This window comes from Oryzias melastigma, linkage group LG10 (genome assembly GCF_002922805.2).
Source record: "Oryzias melastigma strain HK-1 linkage group LG10, ASM292280v2, whole genome shotgun sequence".
Taxonomy (NCBI): Eukaryota; Metazoa; Chordata; class Actinopteri; order Beloniformes; family Adrianichthyidae; genus Oryzias; species Oryzias melastigma.
In genome coordinates this window covers 17,985,982-18,001,872 of record NC_050521.1, presented here as the reverse complement: position 1 = coordinate 18,001,872, position 15,891 = coordinate 17,985,982, and the positions used below count along the sequence as shown (strand labels likewise).

General features: G+C 37.0%; 2 protein-coding genes and 1 long non-coding RNA gene across 3 annotated transcripts in view; 2 read left to right on the top strand and 1 right to left on the bottom strand.

The window, feature by feature from the left end:
* The first annotated feature begins 4,432 nt into the window (after positions 1–4,432).
* On the top strand, positions 4,433–7,492 carry dusp1 (dual specificity phosphatase 1). The gene is made up of 4 exons (XM_024283500.2): positions 4,433–5,058; positions 5,257–5,396; positions 5,509–5,728; positions 6,360–7,492. Exons 1-4 carry the CDS (start codon positions 4,659–4,661, stop codon positions 6,713–6,715), a joined length of 1,116 nt encoding a protein of 371 aa, XP_024139268.1. The 5' UTR covers positions 4,433–4,658; the 3' UTR covers positions 6,716–7,492.
* Positions 7,493–7,650: 158 nt separating this feature from the next.
* Positions 7,651–13,305, bottom strand: LOC118599263. Its single transcript, XR_004948564.1, has 2 exons — positions 13,274–13,305; positions 7,651–8,192 (listed from the first exon to the last, which is right to left on the bottom strand). It is a non-coding gene; the product is annotated as an uncharacterized LOC118599263 (long non-coding RNA).
* Positions 13,306–13,335: 30 nt separating this feature from the next.
* Positions 13,336–15,891, top strand: part of neurl1b (neuralized E3 ubiquitin protein ligase 1B) — a 29,365-nt gene continuing 26,809 nt past the window's right edge. The window contains exon 1 of the mRNA XM_024283501.2: positions 13,336–13,824. Coding sequence (XP_024139269.1) covers positions 13,728–13,824 — 97 coding nt within the window. The 5' untranslated portion in view covers positions 13,336–13,727. The remainder of the gene's footprint in view (positions 13,825–15,891) is intronic.

Genomic DNA, 15,891 nt, shown 5'->3' with positions numbered 1-15,891 from the left:
ATTTAGAATGGCAAAGCTGACAGCTGAACGCTGTTTAACACAATTTTATGTCACTAATAAAAGTTAACCTTACAAATTTAAACAGACAAATGCACAATATTTTTTTATGAATGTCCTGCTGAACTGTATTTTCATTTCTTCTCCAAGATCGTTCACAAATCAAAATACAAATTTGAACAATCTTCCAATATTGGATTTTTTTTTTTTAAATATCGACCTTTCATTTGAGCAGATATTATTCTAACGGTTTTGTATTTTGGCTGATGTTATTTGCACGTATTTTAAGTGCGATCAAGCACTTAATCAATACCAAAGGTAATCAATACCTTTGACAAAGAAGCAAATCGCTGCATTTCCAGCATGTATTTTAATCGCTTCTCATGCTAAATTTATTTTTTGTTCTACGGGATATTTTAGGGAATAATTGTAAACACTGGAATGGTTTGGCTCAGTAAAAATATTAAGAGCTGCTATCAAGCCACGTATTTTCAGCTATCAAAATAAGAGGGGCTTGAAAAAAAAAATCATCTCAGGGATTTTTTAACATATGGAGTCGCTTTCATATTTTTCCTAATAGTTTCCAATTAATTTCATCATTTTTTACCTGCATTTTCTTGGAGATCAGACACAGTTATGAGGCAAAGTAAAAGGGAGCAACGTTACAGCCACGGCTGAGCGAGCAGCAGCACACTGCAGTAGAAAACATTGCAACAGTAGTTTTACTTTAATTGCAGACATGCTGAAATTGTCTGATTTTTGCTCTGTTTACAATGATTATGTGAGCACGGAAAATTAAACAACTATTAACTGGTGATCCTCGCTTCACGTCTCAAGGACAAATTTTAATTACATTCATAATCAAACAAGCATCATTCCATGAAGTACCCGTAACCTTTGTTTAACTTTAACCGGGTTGTCAGACAGAAATGATCCACGATTCATTTGATATAATCCATAGGAATTTGGGGAAGCAGGTGTGCTGCGTTTTGACTGCAGACAGGACTACTGACATTTGTACTTTGATTTATGAACCATCTAAGAGGGGAAAACGAATACAACCAGGTAGGACATTTCTAAGTACAAATTTTGGTTACAATTGGTTAGATTATCTTTTATTGTTTATGTTAAATTGCTTTAAACAGCGTTCACTTGTCAGCTTTGGTGTTCTAAACCATATAAACTGGAAGTGACTCTGCACTCGACCAGCAATGTGTGACGTCACGTGAAAAGGGTCTATAGGTGTCAAGATAACTAAAAATAAAATTCAAAATAAAACACTATTTAACCACAAAAAGGTAACAACCAGACAGAAAATAAAAAAAACAGGACCAACAACCAAATAAATGAATAAATAAAATGTAAGACTTTTTAATTGGAGATTACCCGATTTATTTACGAGAATGCACCCCTATAATTGCTATCCATAATATTCCCAGACAAATATAATTTATTTATTCTAAAAGGGTACATTTTGAGAGGGAAAATATGCCTTGAAAACATAATATCTCATAATTATGGATAAAAATAAAAAAAAGTAAAGCCTATAGACACATCTTATCATGGTCTGTCTGTGGGCATAATATCAAAAACCAGGAATTCTCCAAATGCGACAACCGAGAACAGAAAATGTGCCACTTGCCTTTACTGATTTTTTTTACCCTGCCAACAAACGGAAACAAAAGATGTTTTGCTAAATTTTGTGGTTAACACTAGATGATGAGGATCTGCCCTGTGTTTTTTCCTGTGTGGTTCCCTTGTTGTCAATAGAGACAATGACAGTAAACAGACAGGGTTGTCGGCAAGTGACACCAGAAATTGGACTAGAGGAAAAACCTGTCTTTCATCCTCTATTTCACTTCCCTTTCTGGATTTGGGCAGTTTTTTTATGCCAAAATTATTGAAATTCAATGTGACAGCTCAAGTTGTATTTGTGTTCCTCAGTTTCATTATAAAAGGTGTAATAATAAAGAAACACATGTTTTTATTTGTTACTTTATAGTAGCACATGTTGTTACTCCGCAAAAAAAGGTTCCCTTTTATTATTGAAATGTACGTTTTGGTTTCTGTTAGTCGTCACTACCACAAGAAAATACGATTTGAAAAAGTTTGGTTGGATGAAACTTTTGATCAAACTAAAAGAAGGAACCTAGTAATGTACACAAAGCTGGTGACAGGAACTGTAAAATAAATAAAGAACACATTTAGAAAACATTAAGACTTTAATCTTAAAAGAAAAAAATATATATAAACACTTTTGTGTGGTCAAAACCATTAGTGTTCTTCTGTTACTTAATCCAAAGTGTTTCTCTTCATGACTTGAGGGTAAAACAGAAAAAAACTCTTTAGGTACAGACTGTCTTCAGCAACCCTCCTCCACTGTAGTTTGAAACATTCTTGCTTTGTGGTTTGTGCCTCACTGTTGACTCATCGCATGATGGTGTAAGGTCAAACTGAGATTTTCAGAAGTCTATTGGGATTTGCTAAGTTTCTGTTTTTTGAAGATTCCCCAATCTTCATCCCTCAGGACCATCGGCTGTGTTTACAGAGTTTACAACACATTTCATTTCTTTCACTTGAGAAACAAAACAAAAAAAACAGTATGTAGATTCCATTTTGGTTAGATTACAGTAAAATGAATGTGACATCACCGTCTGATTGTAGGACAAAATACAGCCTAACATCACGAGGCTACATATTTAAAATGAGTTTTATAGGCACTGTAAAAAGCAGTTTGTGTATCTTTTACTAACAGAACTGAAGCTCCGTGTCGCAACACTTCCAGATTTCTTTTTAGTAAACATTTGTTTCACAACAAATCACCTTCAGCATGTGGGGAATTAGTTTCAAGACAGAAAGGCTTTGACACAATCACACTGCCAGCAGATAGATACAGTTATTCCAATAATAAAGATCTTCTCACTTCCGTGTTATGAGTCAGTTTAATGCAGTCTGAGTCAGCAAGCCACACCAACAAATGAAAAGTGTTTCCCAGAGTGACTTCAACTGTGTTTAGTTTTTCTTTTTCTCAAGACCTACTGTGGAGGAAAGAGAAGTAAAGTTTTTGTGTTCCTGTCATCCTTTTTTCCAGTCACCAATAACAAGACCTATAGTTATAAGACCTCCACCTGCTGTTGTCTTTCTGGTAAACCTGCGTGTCATTTCTCAGCGTGTGGAAATTTACTGGACTTCAGATTTCTATACAGTGATTAACTTTTATGGTTAGCCTTTGCTCTCGGAGCATTGAACACTATGTACCTTGACCAATAAAAACAAAGAATAAACTTTTATGACATCCATGGCAGGTATTTACTTATTATGTTGTTATTTGTCAACTCTTAGTAAGAGAGGCAAAATAGGAATCTAATTAAATTGCCACCTCATGGAAATTTCAGTAAATTCCTAATTTTCTGACAGTACAAAAAACTAGTAACAGCAGGAATAAATGGAAGCAAGTAATCAAAAACAGTATTTCAGTCAGAGTAATGTTATTTTAATACTATTACAAATGTAAAAGTAAAAAGATTTGAGCTAAAAATTTACTAAAACGTAAAAAAGTGACTAGTTAAATAACAAGTCAAGTACTGAGTAACAGCTTGAACATGTCTAATGTATAATTGAAAAGAGTCAAACTGGTTTAGTTAACTATTAATAAAATTAAAACTAACTAACTGAAGCTGTATAAGTTACAATCTAACAAACAAAACAACAAAAGCATTTAGATAAATAAATATCACAGTAATTCTGTTCCAGAATTGTTTCTTTCAAAATAACGACATAAAGTTCGAATGAACTAATCATAAAGTAAATCACATGAATTGTGGTCTTTTTTTGTCAGCAGTAATCTTTCATTAATGTTTAAACTATAAAGAATAATATCCAATAAGGAAGTATTTAATCAAATCCCCACCCAATTAAGTGTAAATGGTATGTTCCAGTAAAACCAGGTCATTTTAAACTAAAGTTAAGGTGAGGTAAACGTGATATACCACTTTTGACAAAATAATAGTAATAAAAACCTGTTGAAGGAATATTTCTGTTTATTTAATTGTTGTTTAGTAAAATAAAGAACATTCCAAATTTTAAAAATTTGTTCTTTGTAAAGTTAAAATGACAGCATTTTAAGATGAAAAATAGCCCCCTTACATAAAAGTTAATGATATTGTTAAAACAGGTTAAACGGGACATTACCAGTTTCTCCTCGCGGTGGTAAATTTGAGAAATACGGAAGTAAACAGTCGTGCAATTTGTAAATATTTACTTTTTTTTCAGTCCAAGTAAAGGAGACGCTCCGCGCGCGCCGGCGTACGTGCAGTACGCGCGCGCAGAAGTGTCCCGCATGTGCGCGAGCCCTTGTTGTGTGCTGAATGAACACAATGACGTCTGCGCCCGTGGCGCTGAGCCAAAGGGGGCGGAGCCCTTACGTCAATGCTCTTTTATAAAGAGGAGCAAGTCAACGCGCGCACTAAACGAAGCTACTTACTGTTGACCTATTTGTTAAAAACTTTATTTAAAAAAGGACCACAACTACTGGATAAAAAGGAACCGACTAATCAAGACTTATATATTTTCTTCTTTTTCTCTCAAAAGCTTCAAGTTTAAAGGTTTTGTCGGAGAAAGCTGTTAAACTTGTGAGAGACATTTCCTTCCGTCGACGCTTTATGTATCTGGATTTAACCCGCTGCTCTACTATGGTCATAATGGAGGTTCTAGCCGTCGACTCCGCGTCCCTCCGCGCTCTGTTGGACACAGACGTCCCGGACTGCCTGGTGCTGGACTGCCGCTCCTTTCTTTCCTTTAACTCGTCGCACATATCGGGCTCCAGCAACGTCCGCTTCAGCACGATAGTGAGGCGGAGGGCCCGGGGCGGCCTGGGGCTCGAGCACATCGTCCCCAACGAGGACACGAGGAACCGGCTGCTGTCCGGGGACTACAAGTCCGTGGTTCTGCTGGACGACCGGAGTTTGGACTTGAGCCAGGTGAAGAAAGACGGGACTCTGATGCTGGCTGTTACTGCTCTGTGCCGTGACCCCTGCGGAGCCAATGTTTATATCCTCAAAGGTAAGAAAAGAGCTTTAAAAAGTACTTTGACACCTATGATTTAGTGTTCACAGAGGGGCGACAAATGTGGGCTACAGCTGTCACCACAGCAGCTGGTGCTAAAGTTAAAAAAGCCCCACAGGAAGGCAGTTGTTATCCTCTTTATAGACATGATCTCAAATATAGCTGTAATCTGACCTGGTTTCCTTTTTTTTTAAGGTGGATTTGATGCCTTTTCTACGGACTATCCAGACATGTGTACCAAGTCTTCTCCTCCACAAGGACTTAGCTTACCTTTGAGCTCCAGAAACCCAGACAGTGCAAGTTGCAGTCCATGCAATACACCTCTATATGACCAGGTTTGTGTCTTATTTATAACCATTTTATCCCTGCTCATCCCACTTTTTCCAGACTTCCTGTTGTGTTTTCTCAGAAGAAGTGACTGACGGTTTTATTTTTATCTTTGTTTAGGGGGGTCCCGTGGAGATCCTTCCATTCTTGTACCTTGGCAGCGCTTACCATGCCTCCAGAAAAGACATGCTGGACATGCTGGGCATCACCGCGCTTATCAACGTGTCTGCCAACTGCCCCAACCACTTCGAGGACTCCTTCCTCTACAAGAGCATCCCCGTCGAGGACAACTACAAAGCCGACATCAGCTCGTGGTTCAACGAAGCGATTGAGTTCATCGGTGAGTACGCATGTCCACGAACTCCATCCGTCGGTCTGTCACAGCTGCTGCTTGGCGGCCGTTGACGAAAAGCGCCCAACCCCCTCTTCCTGTTTCTCTCTTTTGACTCCTGGATTTAAATTTTGAAAAAAGTTCCCTCCAAAACCAGCCAGCTGTCTGGGAACAGCCTCCCTGCTCCATCACAATAGTGGTTACATCATCACCATTGAGAAGGAGAACCCCCCACCCCACACATCTTTTTTCTCTTTCTTCCCTTATTTAATGAATTGGGGGCAGCAGCCCTGAACTAGTTCTCCAGTGGATGGACTGGCTGTGCCTGAATAGCTTCCTCCCTGCATCTCTTTGTTCTAGCCAAACAAAAGGCAACTTCTCCTCACTCACTGTCAGCCTTCCTCTTGGATCAATATCCTCAGTGGGGGTTTGTTCCCCTTTTTTAGCCTATTCATCAAGTCTCCTTTGGGAATAACCCCTCACACCAGATTCACACCCTACAAAGCTATTAATTATTTTCCTGTATCTTAATGAGTGTCTTTAACTGAAAGTGGTGCAATAACTTTGCATTTCCCGTGAGAAACTTGTCATAAATGAAAAGAAGGTCTTAATAGAATTATTTTTTTATCTTTCTTAACAGATTCAGTGAGAAACAAAGGCGGACGGGTGTTTGTCCACTGTCAAGCAGGCATCTCCCGCTCGGCGACCATTTGCCTGGCCTATCTGATGCGCACCAACCGCGTGAAGCTGGACGAGGCCTTTGAGTTTGTCAAAAAGCGCCGCAGCATCATCTCTCCCAACTTCAGCTTCATGGGCCAGCTCCTCCAGTTCGAGTCACAGGTTCTGGCCTCGTCAACATGCTCCTCAGAGGCAGGCAGTCCCGCCATGGGCAACAACGGCACCGTGTTCAACTTTCCCGTCTCCATCCCTGTGCACTCCTCAGCCAGTCAGCTGTCGTTCCTCCACAGTCCCATCACCACCTCGCCGAGCTGCTGAGGACGTTATGAGACTTTACTTGGATCGGAACTCACATGAGACTGTAGAGAGGACTAAAAAAACGGCCTGGTTGTGATACCGTCATTGGTATTACCAGGCATTATGGTCACTATATGTAGGGCCAGTTTTTTGCAAGCTGGTCTCGTTATTTCAAAGGGAGATTTGATATCTACCGTCTGACAGTATTGTAATGCTCAACTTTTTATGTGAAAGTCTTTGACCTTCTAAACCTGAAGGGCTTGGGAGATGGCTGAAAAAGGAAAGATCTGTAGAAGATGACGTCTAAACATTTTATTTGAATGAAGAAACTGCTTATGATAATCCTAAGAAACAGAGAGGCTTCGTCCTGACGTCTCTTTAATGTCCACCTTGCATTTCTGGGCTCGTCCCAAAGCAAGTAAACGCCTTACGTGAAACTGAAGTCAATCATGTGATGATCAATGAATGTATCCTCTGTATTCTGAGTACTGACTAACCCTTCCCGATCAGTCGCAGAACTGAAGAAGTCGCAGATCTAAAACCAAAAGTTTTGCCTTTCACAAGCCATCGCTGACAATCCTAAGATCTTGGGAGAGCTGACCACAAAATACCTCATGTTTGTGTTGTGTGTACTGCAGCGCTGAGATGGACAGAACCCCGGAAACTACTAAAGTGGGGCTAACGCGTCTTATTTGCCTGCATTCTATTTATTAAGCAAAGTAATATATTTGTATCTATTTTTACATTTGTCTGTTTTTTATACACCTGAATAAATGCCACTTGACTTTTGTAATCAGCTGAAGATGTTCTGCTTATTGATACTTGAGTTATAGAATATATTGCTCTAAAATTAAAAGCTATGAACAAACACTTAGACATGATCTTAAAGCAAGCACATCCTATAAACACATTTAGGCAGCAATACAAAAACAAATGACCATAATTGCAGATTTGTGTTTTTTTTTTTTTTTTGTTAAACTTGCACAAAAATGAACAAACTAGAAAAGTTGTTGATAAACTTTTCTATGTATGCTTCAGATGAAAAGATGATTAAACATAAACAGACGGAAAGTCTTTTATTCTCTTCCATTGTTTGGGTTTTTTGTGCGATGGAATCCCAGAATCTCATCAAAATGAAGAGCACGATGTCATGGTTTCAGCAATTGTTGGAGCCAAACTTCTCTCTTTGTGAGTCCATCTGAGATGCGAGCGACAGCAGGAGGCTCAAAGAATCGGCTAAGGAGCCCTCCCCTCCCTGGCCACAATAGGGGCAGCTGCAAGGCGTTTGGGAAAAGTGTAACGATTAATGGGCTTGGAGTTGCACGGGCCACCAATGATGGCGCCTGGGGTAGATAGCCACGGAGAGGGAAAGGGCATGTTTGGTTTGCAAATGACCCAAAACGTGTGCTGTGACCTGAGGTGGTGGTGTGAGCGAGATAAACGCTTCCTCACGTCTCTGGGATGTCTATGCCGTCAGCGCAGGTTCACAATGCTTTGACTGTGAAGATAAGAAAAACTCATGGTGAAGCAAACATTACTACCCAACTTATGAGTCTGTGATGAAAGACATTCATTACCTCATGAGAACCTCTATGCAAGCTGTTGTATTGTGACATATGTGTGACACCCCCCCACTCTACTCCCGCTCCCATTCGTGTGCTTAGATTTCCTGTTGTTGGGAGGGAGGTTGGCGGGAGTGTAAGCTTTTGTCTGTATTGTGTGAAAGTGGGAAGCTGGTGCTCCGTTATGATCTGTTCTACATGTGTTACTCCATGATAGTGATTCATAGAAAGAACCACTTCCGCATTTTTTTCTGCCTTTAAATAGAACTTAAAAAAACAACCATGAAATGTCCACATAGCTTTATTCAAAAATGTGCAAAGTAATTGTATAGGTTTTGCCATATAATAATGATTTTGTCATTTTAAAATTGTAAATGACATATACTCATATAGCACCTTGCTACCTTCCTTAAGCTTTGTGTATTGGCGATACAATACATATTACGATACACATCTCACGATACCATATGTATCGCGATATAGTCCAGGACTGTACCAGAACAAATGTTACAATTTTCTTTAAAGACTATGACTTAGAAAAAGTATTAATGCACCTTTCATTTTAAGAAAATAGTGAAAATAAATTTTATTTTACTGGTTGCTTTCACCCAAGCAAATTCATGGTTCTCTTCTTTAGGTAGATTAAGAACTATTTGTTCTTAAAGGGTCAATATTCTCCAATTTCCACAACAAAATATTTTTCAACACAAGAAAAAGAAAACAGAATGAATGTACCTCAACCAATAAAGTTCTAAAAGTATGATTGAGGAAATAAAGTTTAAGTGGAAAACACAAGTAAGAGGCTGAACAAGGTTTGCTCATAAAAAAATTAAATATCGTCTTTTTAACAGTGCAACTTTTTACAACTTTCTCATCATCACATTTATTCAAATGTCACAACAAGGATGCTGTCATTGCTATAAGAGACTAAGAGTCAGTGGAGATTAAAAGTGCTGACGGCTGATAAAGTCGGTCGTCCTTCAGAGTCACCATAAAAGTGTCAGCGCAGAAGCCTTCAGTAGACAATGACGTGTTTTTACGGCCTCTATCACAGGTCAACCAACCTGCTGGTTAATGCTCACAACTGGAAAGTGTTACTACCAGTTTTTCCACTTCATCTTTTTGTGTTAAAGGGGACCTCAATTTTAGCGCCCAGGTTTTGATTCCTTTCGTCAACCTTTCCATCTCCTGCTTTGTCTTGGTTGGGGTCATAGAGCTGTCATTGGATCAGATGTCGGGTACTGTTATTTCTTAATATGTTATTTTATATTTCTATACTTTAAGCAAACGGATAATAAAACAGTTTTTTTTAAAAAGTTTTAAATTAAGTTTAATTATGTCATTTAATTCAGTTTTGCTAACTTTTCTATTTTTGTTTGCTGGTTTTATGTCAAATTTGCTGTTTTTTGGCTTCTGACGTCAGTAAAATCACAGCTGAGGCGGAAAAAAAAGTCAGCTGTTGTTTCAAGCTTAATCCTTTAATTGTGTTCAGGTCAAAATTGACCCATTTTCACACTTGAAAAGAGTCAATTTTAACCCGAACACAATATAGGGTATTAAATAATTCACAACACAGATTGAGACTGAAGACTAATATAAAAACAATGCTTTTAATCCACTAAAGATCTGGATGACCCTCTTTTAATCAACACCTGTGCTCCCATTTAAACAGACGGTGGAAAAAGATCAACACCGATCTGATCAAGAGAAGCCTCTGAGTCACTACACCTCATCATTAACCTAAAACTAGATTAAGTACTGCATACATAATCTTCTGGGTGAGAAGAGTTTGTCCGTGCGTAGATGTCTCAGCGTCAAGTGCGCAGATGGAATAATTCTGTAAGAGGATTGAGGCCGTGACGGAGAAACCTCTGCAACAGGAAGAAATGAGATGTCTTGTTCTCTCGTGTCTCTAGTGTCTTTTAATCTTATATTTTTAAATTTTCCATACTTACAGAAATAAGTAGATTTAATCAAATGAGTTCCTGTTTTATTAAAAGTAGTGAGGGAGACCTTGGTTTTAGGGAGCCAGACGAGCTGCAGTTGCGTGACAGGAGCTAGAATAAGGCCAGATCTGTGACCTGATAACCAAACATCAGCTCCTAGAATGTCAGGACGTTACGTATAGCTCTGCTGGAGTGGCTCTTCCTATCCAGCAGAGCTGCCCTTCCTCTAGCAGCCCGTCTGGAATGTCAGACTATGGTGGAAAAGAAATCGCTGTCTCCTGAAAAGATCTTATCACAATCTGACCTTCCTCTGCTTTTGTTGGGAACTCTACTTGTCGAGATAAGAGTGTTTGGCTTTACCTTCACACCATGGGGGGCAGTAAACTATGATCAAAAGAAAAAAAAAAACAGTCTTCCCTGTCAAATGTTTCAGATAGTTCTAAATATTTAAATAATTGCTGCAATTAGTCACCAGTTGGTTCTTTCAAACTTTGTTTTTTCTCACTTGACAACCTCTGATCAGGTCTGTATTTTTCCACTCACAGAAGCCACTGCACTGGCTTGTGTTCACAAGCACAAGTGAGATCCTGTATGGAGCATTCGAGGAATGTCTGGCATCCGGCCTTCTGTAGTGACTGCACCAGATGATTTCACCCCAAGGAGCTCATGCATGTAAATCACAGCCCATGCATTTGGCTCTCAGGAATCAAAAGCAACACAGATTAAAACATTTAAAAACTGATAAAACTAGAAGCGTCTACAAGTATGCAGACATCATCAACTAGAGTAAATAAAGAGCATGAATACATTATTTTAGTTTTTCAAGCAAAAAAAAATGAAAATCAGTGATATGGAAAACATAAAAGTGATGACCCAAGGAAAGAGCATGGGACCAAGTGATTTCAAACCCTAACAAAGACTCACTAAGAACTCTAACAAGCAGTTGACGCCACATGACTCAATGTGTTACTTGGAGCAACGCTGAATGAGTGGGTTCTATTATAAAAAAATCCCTGAAATATATGTATATCATTAGGGAGGAAGCAGGGATTTCAAGATCTGAGTCATGGATTGAAAGTCACAAGACCTTTTATTTATTTTTTTAAAAGCATTTAAGTTCAAAGTAAGAAACACAGTAAAGATGCAAACTGTTGGCAAAGTTTTAAAATTTCCTATAATACCTTCAACTATGCTGTCATCTTTTTTTCCACTTATTGTACTAACATATTCCACATAGCGGCACAAGTTTGAACAGGATTACGTTTAACTGCTGCTGTGTTATATAAGTGTTCAGGTTGTGTGAGCGTGTACATTTATTTGCTCTTATTCACATCTCAGTGAGTCACTAGAGGTCATGTGATGTTCATTGTTGAAGGAACCCGTCAAAGCCATTCATAAACCAGATTGCGTCTTTTTTTCCTTTGTGTTCATTGAGATACAACTGTTACAGGTGCTTTACTCACCTGAAAATTGTAATGGCAGTTTGTTGAAAATATTACACTTTAAATCATAATAATATCAATTTTATTTCCAGCTCAAATTATTCAGAGGCATCAACGAACTTTGATCTTTCTCTATGTAAATAATGATTTAATGCTTCATAGTTAAATTTTGGCATCACTAACACGTACATAAATGGAGGAAAATGTGATGCAAATGACTTCAAATTTGTGTTTGAGCGACCTCTACTGGAAATCTCTGATCATTTCATTATTCCATTATATTCAAGCATCTTGATCAATTTAAGTATATAAAGTGCTTGAATAGTGGATTCCAGGTCATGACTGCTGAAGGAAAAGTAAAAAAAATAAAATAAAATAAAAAAAGATCAATTAACTGGTGTCAAACAGACAATTTTTTTACCCCTATATATCTAGTAGATTTCCGCAATAACGCCATCCTACGGTATATCTTTTGCAGCTTATCACACCTCCCATTGCATTGAACAAATAGACTCAGAAATGACGTGATCACAGATGGTCAGATTTCAGCTTTTCTGACTCAAACTGTGGATTTTAGATAAGTTTTGTTAATGAGTAACCATGCAGATGTCAAATAAGGTTGTCACCAACAATGATCCTGCTGGATTTAATCTTTTTTTTTAAACTTATTGACCAAATGTTGGCTTTAAGCTTTTTTTCAGATCTGTTAATATTAATCTTGGGAAGAAAGGTCTTATTGACCTTTTATCTGGGAAACTTTTTGGAGGGAAAATGTGTGGACTTGTAAGAGGAACTATATTAAATATATATTAAAATATATGTAAACAAAATATTCTTGATTGACTTGCAAAACTAAAATTGCAGTAAGTTGGGTTTTGTAAGTGTTTAAAAAAACTTAAGTGCAAAAAGATAATTTTTTATAAGGGAACAACTTGAATAAAACTTATCTTTAAATTAAAACCCATTTGCATCACTTTTGCTGGTATACAAAGTTCCATCTCACAAGGTTCTCTTCAATCGCTAAAAAGCCTCAAACCATGAAAAATCTCTGATAACTAGAATCTTACTCCCTAAGAAGTAACAAAAAAAGTCACCGAAACGTAAAAACTCGTGGAAATTTCTAAAAACTTAAATAAATAAACAAAGTAAGGATCATAAATATTCCACTGATGAAAAAAAATACAATTATTACATGCAAGTAAACAAATAAATAAAGAAAGAAATAATTGAAATATATGTAAATGTGACTAAATATATGGACTGTAAATCAAAAATAAACTCAAGCAAAAGTATGAAAAATGATGCCGAAAAACTACTTGAAGTACATGTCATTAGTCCTCTCTGCTTATCACTATTGTAACAGATGGTTTTTTGCACGGACAAAAAAGCCTGCAATATTACACATAATATAGTATTAAGTACAATAAATAATAATAAAAATAAAAAAAACTGTGTTGTTTATGTGAAATTCTCTTTAGACCTCGAACTGCTAAGACTCCTGATGTTTTAGGTTCTGTTAAATTAAAAAAAAAATCAGTTTTCATTATTTTTTTTTTTTGTGTGTGATTTATTTTTATTTTTTTTATTATTACTGAGAATATTACCGTTATCTTTGTATAGGCTACTCACCGGCATTAATCCTTTCTTTTGTCTGACTTGTTACACAAAAAAATGTTTTATGGTAAGAAGAAAAAAGTGTAAACTCAACCACGTTTAGCCACAAGATTTTATACGTTTTTATTATTATTTTTTTATTATTATTTTAATTTTTGTACTTTAACGCTTTAGCATTTTAAGGCCACCATTATTTATTTATTTTTTCGGAGCTACCTCGTTCTTTATCAAGGCGCGTGCATGCTCTTCACCACCACGTGAACATCAACGGTCCGCGGTGACGTCATAACGCCCGCCCCCAGTCAACAGGTGATTGGCCAAAATCCTGAAGTATGCCCAGGCACGTGTTTTTGTTTACAGTATTTCAAATTTCAGGCGGGAGTTGGTTTTAAGAAAAAACTGACAGATGTTGTAGAAGAGTTCAACTTTTTCGCTTGCAGATCTAGAAGACAGTTGTGAGGAAAGCCTCATGGGAAGCAGCCAGTGCTCAGTGTTATCCATTTTTTCCAGTTTGAGGAAACTGCATCATTCCAGCAGGGAGAGGAAAACACATTTCAGCAAAGAGGGTAAGTTTTTATAGTAAAATTACTTTAAATTGTTTGATAAACTATGTGACTTTACTCCAAATCACTTTAAACCCAATAAAATACACAATTTAGTAAGTTTATAGACTTTGCATTGGTTAAAAACTTTAGATTTAGTCATCAGTTTGCATGAAAATTCAAGTTTTCTTACAAGATTTTTGTGTGTTTTTAGATTATTCAAGTCTGGTTACCATTTTTATGTATTTATTTTTACTGTGTTAAAATGGGAAAGTAAATTGGAAGAAAATCAGAAACTTATTCACAGGAAAGCCATGTTTTTCTCTTCATGTAGTGAAAAATAACAACTCTGATATAACAATGAAAACTACAAAGTAATGTAATAAAATGTTTAAAAAATTAACAGCAAGCATTACCTTGACTCTACTTTGAAACTTTGAAAGAAATTAGAAAATGGACAAAAACATGTAAAGCAAGATTTGTTTTTTTAAATTACTAGACATCTAAACTGTCAGCTAACACGCTAGATCGTACTGGTTTAATTATTTCATGTACTCTAATTTTTTCAGGCTCAATGAGAATTACTCTTTAAACTGTGTAATTTATGATAGATGGTATTAGTATAAAGTATTAAAGAAATAAAATTTTTGACAAATCATCCGTTAAAAAAAAAGGAGCCAAACTTGGAGAATCTGTTAATAATTGACGATGGTCAAAATACTGAAGATCCACTAGTGAATCGTAATCTGAAAAACCTTTACAGGGTTTGAAACCTTTAGACTCTCGATGAGTAAAATTACACATTTTGTTAAATTTTAATTTTGCTTAAAAAAAGAGAAAACATTTGAGCAAAAAACATCTATTTTGGTCCTAATTTGACTTAAATTAAAGCGATCATTGTAAGATTGCATAAATATAATTTATATCATGAGAAGAGATTTAGACAGCACATGGTTACTGATTTAACATGATGATTTTTGCACCGTTGTCTCACTCTTTTAGTTCCGGTAAACATTAATAAAGCCGACTGACCAAAAGGCTGCTTTACGTGGTTATGATTCCCGTCTGCTTTTAGATGGGAAACGCCTGTTTGTCATTGGATGCTGTGAAGTTCACAGAGTAAAAGTCACAACTTTCCCAGACCCCTGAGGGCTGATGAGAAAAATCCAAAAACGCTTGTGAGAAAACACAAGGAAGTCTTTGGACAAGAACCAAAATAATCATGAAAAAAAAGCAAGCAGAGCAGAGTCTGTTTTCTGTAAAAATCTGTTTTTTTGCCATTTCCCTTGTTTATTTAACCCTCTGTGGGCTCACGTTGTTGTTATTGTCCATCACTACCCCCCCTTTTTTTAAACTTTTCTTTCTTTTTTTCTTTTTTTTAATCTAAAGTGGGTTCTTGATTTTTCTTAGTCAGAATGATGGTAAAATATGTACCTGTTAATTCAGACAAAACTATTCAGAAGTGATATCTGGAACTGATTATTTGACAAAAACAGTGTAACCAACTCCGATTTGCAGTGGCATAAATGGAGGTTTTAAGGTCATATTTGTCACTAGGTGGCGGCACTGCATCACATCGATGCCCTGGATTGGGGTCAGGGCTTCAGGAACTGTAAGGATGAGTTGATTGAATTATATCAGCCCAGCTTAACTGCTCTTCTCGCCATTTTCTTGGTAAGAGGTCCTCGAGTACACATCGCCGTCCCCAGAGCATCTCTAAAACGCAACAAAGCTGCACTATGACCAAAAAAGAAAAAACATGTTGACAATGTTTGCCTTGTTGCTTCTTTGTGTTATTTTTGCTAAAGTGAAAGTCGGACTGTGCAGGAGGAACTCTCTGATGTGTCCTTTAAGTGACAGTGAAAGGCTAATATAATCAGCTGTACTAAAAGCAGAAAAGATTGTTTGTTGAATGTCCAGATCCCAATTAGAGCCTAGATTGTATCACATTGCTCAGATTATCTGTCATGAACATCTAAATATATGGAAAGTAAAGCTTTGATCGATGTTCGTTGATACAACCTTCATCATTCCTGTCAAATCTGATAAAAAGGAGGATATTAAAAATCCATTTTGATTTTGCAAGACATC